The 7,436-nt window shown below is 29.1% G+C and overlaps 1 protein-coding gene across 4 annotated transcripts; it reads left to right on the top strand.

Annotated features, from left to right (window-relative positions):
- Positions 1-4,842: 4,842 nt before the first annotated feature.
- LOC124824250 (ethylene-responsive transcription factor ERF110-like) lies at positions 4,843-7,150 on the top strand. 4 transcript variants are annotated; one of them, XM_088098149.1, is made up of 3 exons: positions 5,100-5,471; positions 5,577-5,739; positions 5,977-7,150. In XM_088098149.1, the coding sequence occupies exons 2-3, from the start codon at positions 5,736-5,738 to the stop codon at positions 7,014-7,016; spliced, it is 1,044 nt and encodes a 347-aa protein (XP_087954275.1). In that variant the 5' UTR covers positions 5,100-5,471; positions 5,577-5,735; the 3' UTR covers positions 7,017-7,150. The 4 variants fall into 4 exon arrangements, with proteins under 4 accessions (XP_047152616.1, XP_087954275.1, XP_087954277.1 ...); XM_047296660.2 differs by lacking the exons at positions 5,100-5,471; positions 5,577-5,739 and adding an exon at positions 4,843-4,961; XM_088098151.1 differs by lacking the exon at positions 5,577-5,739.
- The last annotated feature ends 286 nt before the right edge of the window (positions 7,151-7,436 follow it).

The raw sequence follows: 7,436 nt of genomic DNA, 5'->3' as shown, positions 1-7,436 counted from the left end.
TGCTAAAATGTACCAACTGAAAAACAGGCTACGCGCGTTAGCAAACCCTATATATATATATATATATATATATATATATATATATATATATATATATATATATATATATATATATATATATATATATATATATATATATATATATATATATATATATATATATATATATATATAACTAAATTTAACTTAATCTACTCTATGTTTTTATATTTAAATGTTCTTATATATAAGAAATAAATATTTTTTTCCATGTTTGATAAACATATGCTAATGTTTTTTCATCGGTTATTATTTGTTATTAAAATTCTATAAAAATAAATTAAAATTAGTATATGAAAGTTAAAAATAGATAATATAATATTATTTTATCTCAATTATTTTGTAAGTGGTTATCCACTGGATAATATACTTATATTTTTCAGTTTGTTTATTATATTATACTTATAATAAAGCTAATTAGATAAATTAAATAATAATTCATAAAGTAAATGAATAATATAATATAAATATCTTAAAAAAAATGAATGTGAAGTGTTTGACACTTAATATATCATTCAATATACTATATCCATTCACAAACACTAAAGTTAAAATATTTAGTATTGGAAAACATAATATTCTATTGAAAAATGTAAAATAGACATTTCATAAAATAAACTTATATATTCTTTATACTTATGAGATGTCATTGAGATGTTTATAAATTTTATATATATATATATATATATATATATATATATATATATATATATATAATTAAGATTACGTATTCTTTGATTAAAGAAAAAAATATTATTTTCATAACTCGGTCATTGTTGTATCCTAGTATTATGTAATGCTTCATAGTTAGATGTATTGTGTAAAAAATGTTTTTGTAAGAAATGATCTCATTTAGATATTTGGTTTACAGTAAAACTATAAGAAGAGATGCTTACCTGTTTGTAAACGATAGAATAACACCATGTTCTAATATATATATATATATATTTATATTAATTACACCATCTCTCGTTCTTTTACTTGATGATAAGAAAAAAATGTATTCAATAGTTTGATTATATGTAAAATGGCAATTAAAATATTTTTCTTTTACTAAAATGTCAAACGAAACGAGAAGATTATTAACTTTTAATTATAAGTTTTAACTTTAGTTATCGTCAAAAAAGCTAGTTAATGCTTAAAATCATAATAAAAAACCAACTACAATCTAGATTGCCAAACATGCACCAATAACACCAAACATTTTCTTCATCAATCAATTTGTTATTTCTAAAAGCATTATAATTGAGGCGTACTCTTCCACTTAGACCATTCATATAATGTCTTTAAGTGTTATAATTATATTATTTAACTACCTAAAGTTTCTATAATGCAGTGCGAATAATAAAGTAGGGATATGTCAAACGATTATTTCTATATATATACATATATACATATATATATATATACATATATACATATATATATATATATATACATATATATATATATATATATATATATATAAGAAGTGAAATTAACTTTTTTTACAGTTAAAAGTTAATTTATGTAAAATAAAACTTTCAAATTTTTAAAATATTTTTGAGAAACTTTTTCTACATGTTAATTTATATGTAAAATTTATTTCATTTTATGTATCTGAATTTTTTTTATAAAATAAAAAAGTTGGGCAATCTAGCTCATTTGGTCAAGTTCAAAGAACTTTCCTAAAATGAATTGTAATAAATAAAAAAGTTTGAATTATGCTATTGGTGTCTCTGAAAGTAGAAGACAACAAAAAAAACACGTGCCTAAAACGGACTGGAACCTAAAAAATGAACTCGGAAAGCTAACAATGGTGAATGATTAATGAACGATACAGCATGGTCTGTGCTCTTGAAAACGATGGAAGAAGCCTCACCCTGCACGTGTCGACCACCGGTCGGTGCCTTCTGGTAATATAATATTCAGAAATCTTAATAAATAAATTAAAAGTAAAAATATGTTTATTTTAAAATGTTTTTATACCATTTTAGCATTTTAAAATATTTTTTTAATAATATTTTAACGAGTAGAATTATTGAGACCCACTATAAATATGTAAGTGTTTGGGTGGTTATACCAGCCACTTTGCACCCTTCATAGTGGAAAACATAGTTTGGCTACTTGTCTGTCAAACGGGTTCATGACTCCTCATATTTCGAAATGTTTCAAGGGTTAGGATGTAGTACCGTATAGACACGGATTTCAATTTCCATATATTGCTTTCACATTAACTTTTTTTTTTCTTTTAACTTTCTATTATTTATGATTTATGAATTTTTTTATTTTAGGTTAAATTCAACCTTTTTTTCTTATCATAATTAATCTGAGAATAATTTATTTGGAATATACTTACAATATAAATTTTTTATATATCGTTGTGTAATCGTATGATTAAAAATGTTTTTTTTAACTTTTTTTAAAAATATGTAAAATAAAATAGATTAATTAAAAGTGTACTTTTTCATGCTTCAAAATTAAACTTAATTGAGACGCGACAAAAAGTGTAAATTAAAGACATGTTATACTTTGTGTAGGAGAAAAAAGAGAGTAATAATAAAACTAATATTTTAAAGTTTTAAGTTGAATTTTGACGTTAAATTCACTTGAATAAAACTATCTGTTATAATCAGATTAAAAAAAAATCTTCTGTACGATAAACAACTTAATATGAATAAATTTTTATTGGATATTACAATTTTCTTTCCAGTTTGAAATTAGATAAAAGTTTAAAATAATAAATACGGATACAAATTTTTTACATAAATTATTATAGAGCCTCATCAAACTTGATATATTATTAAAACACTGTATTAATTTTTTAAGAATTTTAAATTATTACATCCATCTGGATATGAGTTAGTAAAAGAAAAAAATATCCATTCAGAAAATGAATGCCCACCACGAAAATAAAGGTAGAGAAGCATCATACATGCTGCCTGCCCTATTGTTTTTCATTATTACATCAATTAGGTGATGGTATTTTTCACTTAACATATTATTATTGGTTAATTTGAGCAATCATTATGTATTAAGTTAAAATAATGTATGGACTGGCTAGTACATTATATATTACATATTCTTAAAATTTAGTAAAGGAATGTCTTTTTAAAATAATTGACATGGAAGATTTTAAATGATTAACCTTTTTTTATCGGCAATTATTAAATTATCTTTGTTGGTGTTTGATTTGTAATTCTAACATTTTTTTGAACTGATTTTGTTGGATTCGTTATAGTAATTTTTTTCTGGCAAAGGTTTTCACATACAAATTGATAGTATGAAACATTGAAGAATGAAAGCTTGATTGTTAAACTCTAAGATTTTAAGACAGTAACAAATTCATTTTAATCAAACCATATATTTATAGGAATTGAATATGATTAACCTAACATTTCTCAATATCTTTTTTGTGCCAATTAAACACAATATATAATTTATGTATCATTAATTTTTGTAGCCTAAATATGTTTCAATTGAAAATATTTTAATTTAAGGTATTTTAATTATTGTTTAAAAATATTTATTGTTTCTCCCAATGCACGATAAAAAAAATCGTTAAAGTATGTAATAATTCAATCAAAGATAATAAAATTTATAAATAATACATTGCATAATGATATTGTTTTTAATACATCCATTATGACTGTGTGTACTTTTTATTATTTTATCATTTAACTTACTGTTTCATTTAAAAAAAATACTCATTTAATATAAGGTAAAAAAAACTGTAAAAATATTTTCAATTATTCAAGTACGCATTCACTATTTTTATACAAATAAATATATTTAGAAGATTTTTTTTGTAATTAAAATATGTCATCTTAAATAAATATTTGAATTTATTTCTTTGCAATTCGTGAAATGTACATGGATTCAATTGTTACTTTTTCGTAAAATAATAATATTAAAAAAATAAAGAAAAAAAATATCAAACATTTATTTTAATATTTCAAAACACAATTACCAGAAAGCAAAGTGAACATACAATATGACAACATATAGATGTATTATTATAATGAGTTTAAATTTCATTTTTAATTTGACAATGTTATTGACGAGTAATGGATATTTAATATACTATTTTAATTTGAAAGCAGTTTTATAATGAATAAATCCCATTATTTTGCCGCAAAATATATAAATACGGACTAATTTTATTTTATTTTTAAAAAATCTAACTTAGTTTTAATTTACTTTAGTGAAATCCATTTTATCTGACTTCTCCACTAACATTGAAAATCTCATTTTAACTGTGATTTTAGAACTTTATTTGTAGTTTGTTTATACGAACTATGATTCTCCAATAGAAACTCTAACTATTATGGGAGATTTTATATTAGTTAGATATTTAATCATATTATGATATATAAGAATGTTTAAATTTAAATTTGATAAAATAAAATTTGATTTTCATTAAAAAAATCGAGTTTATCAGATAAAACTGTTTGTAAATTATAAAATAATAATTATTCTATTAATATCATTAAATACTTTTAAAAATAATCATATAATATTGGATTAGAGTTAAATTTGATAATAAAAATTGCTTAAAGGAAAATATATAAGTTGGGATGGGATAGAAAATTGTCTTTATTGTTTTTGAATGATGAGTTAATTATGAGGAGAAGCCCCACCGATCCATATAACTCCAAAGAGTCAGTCTAAAACAATATAATTCATACAATCCACACTTTGATTCCAGTATAATCTTTATCATCTAATTATAATAAATTTCAATTTATGCATGTGCTTTTCTACTTGGCACTCCTTATAGATACAAAACCTCTTCTTCTCTTATAAAAACAAGACCAGTAGCTAATTATGAAAAGCAATGTCAATACCCGAAACCTTGTAAATTTCATGGTCTTAGTCTTTGTTTGGATCATTCGCTACATGCATTGCCTCTCAAAAACCTTCTGTTGAAGTTCAACAATTCGGTATGGATGCCTAACTTAGATGTTTGGATTTAACCCTCACCTTCCTCTTTTATATTCCTACCTATTCATATTAGGTCAAATGCTGCATTTCTTTCCTTTTATTTTAACTTAACATTATACAATCATGCATGGAATTCTTGTCTCACTTCTTCCAGAGACGTGTTTTGACCATACAATTAATCACATATTTATTCCTCGACAACACCTTCCTTTGCAACAACAACTCTCCAAATATAATCTCAATTTTTAATTCTTTGTATATAGCATTTTATAAAATTTGATGGCAGCGAAAAGATAAACATATTTAAAAATATATATTATATGGAGTTCAATATATGAATAAGATATTAAATATTTGAGCAGTGATTCGGAGCCTAATCCACAGTGAAGCCTTATCACATATTTACCTTATTTAAGCACATCTTGAGTTTATTTAGTGTTATCTTTTTCAACCAGATCCGTGAGTTAACTATGGGCTGATCTAAAGTAGGGGAGCCCAAAATAATTAAAGTATGTAAATATATTGTCTCTCTCTCTCTCTCTCTTTATTTGACTGGGCATAGAATTCAACTCAAAGATGATCACTATTTCTTTGTTTCTGTATATCTGAAAAAGGAAACCGACAATGGGAAGGATTTGCAGAAAGTGCAGATAGTAGTTTGATTTTGCATCCTGCTTTCATTTTCAGTCAAAATCTGATAAGGTGTGTGTGAATCGAGAAGCGAAAATAAGCAGAGAGGCGGCAACAGGAAGCACATGTATATTTCTTAATTTATGGGTAGAGTTTGATATTTGCAGAATTAAGTTGTTGTTTTATATTTGGGAAGAATAAAAGGAAAGAAAGGTATTGGTAGTGGAGTGTGTTTAATTAAGTGTATGCATGGTGGAAGGTAGAGTAATAGAGGCGCAACAGGGTCACTGTTCTTGTGGGGGCTAGCCACCTCTTCATCATGTTCCATTTCGCTTACCCATCCTTATATATATATACAATAACGTGTTTAACTTTCTTTCTCAGAACGAATAATCAACTCCATCGGATCGCACGTGTGTATAACGGTGGCGCACCAGAGACCTTCAGCTTCAGGTTCCGCTTCGGGAAACTTCGCGGCGGACCCAGGAGAGCCTTTCACCCCAAGGGATGTGCAAGTGCAAGGGGGTACTGTAGGTTCGGTTCCGACCCATGTGGTGTCACCCTCTTCCTCTGCCCAAACCAACACGGAGTGGGTCCCGGCAAGTGGTTTTCCCATGGTGCCACGTTTTATGCATGCGCCTTCTCCGGGTTTGTCTTCTTCTCCCGGGCCTCCTCTTCTGGGCTCGGGCTCGGTTGGGCAGAAAAGAGCGCGTGAAGGTGACACTGCTGCTGCCGCGAGTGGGGGTGAGGGTGGTTCGTCACGGAGTGCGTCACAGGAAGAAAGCGGCGAGAGGAGGAGGAGATACAGAGGGGTGAGGCAGAGGCCGTGGGGGAAGTGGGCGGCGGAGATTCGCGATCCTCACAAAGCGGCGAGAGTGTGGCTTGGCACCTTCGACACCGCCGAGGCTGCTGCCAGAGCCTACGATGAGGCCGCATTGAGGTTCAGAGGTAACAGAGCCAAACTCAACTTCCCCGAAAACGTTACCGCGGTTCGACCTCCTCACCTTCCCGATTTTCCGGCCACCTCACTCTCGGGCTCCGGTGATGTTCCAGCGGTGACTGGTTATTCTCCGACGGTGATGCAGGGGGCACCGCTTCAGAGTTCCCCTGATTTGCTTAGAGACTATTGGGGTTATTCTCAGCTTCTGCGGAGCACGGGGGAGTTCCATGGACTCGATCAGTGGTTCTATGATTCGCAAATGGCAGCGCTTCAATCCTCTTCATCGTCATTGTTGCCGCTGCCGCCTGCGTATGCACCATCCTCTGCTTCCTTTCCTCTGTTTTCAAGCCAGCAAATGGGAGTTTTCCGGCCGCCGGGGCAACAGCATCACGGCGGAGGGGACAGTGGTAGCGGGTCAGAGTTTCCACCTTCGTCATGGTCAGATACGAGTAGTTATCCTCCTCCACCTCCACCACCCGGTTGACGTGGAGTACACAGCACAGCCTTTGTTTTTATACTATTTTTTCTCTTTCTTTTGTGAAAGAAAGAACAGGTTTTTCTTCTGTTTTTATTTTATTTTACTTTATTTTAATTAATATATATATTTTTTAACTTTTATTGAACTAAATTCGTTTTCAAAAAGAAAGAATTGGAGTTGAGTGATTTTTTTTTGGATTAAAATATTGGTTGCTGCTAAAAATAAGTTGAAAAGTGGGAATGAAATGGGTGGGTGATGATAAAGGGAGATAGAAAGTTTGAGTGGTACAAGGCAAGATTTTGAAGCTTAGTTCAGAGATGATAAAGACAAAGCAGCATTTAGGTTTGAAGATGAGATTATTCCAAATTCTCAACTTAATGGATCGATTTGATGTATACTTTTTGTCAACAATCCACGCAAAGATGA

This window comes from Vigna umbellata, chromosome 9, assembly GCF_029865625.1.
Source record: "Vigna umbellata cultivar VRB3 chromosome 9, Vumbellata_1.0, whole genome shotgun sequence".
Taxonomy (NCBI): Eukaryota; Viridiplantae; Streptophyta; class Magnoliopsida; order Fabales; family Fabaceae; genus Vigna; species Vigna umbellata.
This window is presented reverse-complemented; position numbering and strand designations above follow the sequence as displayed.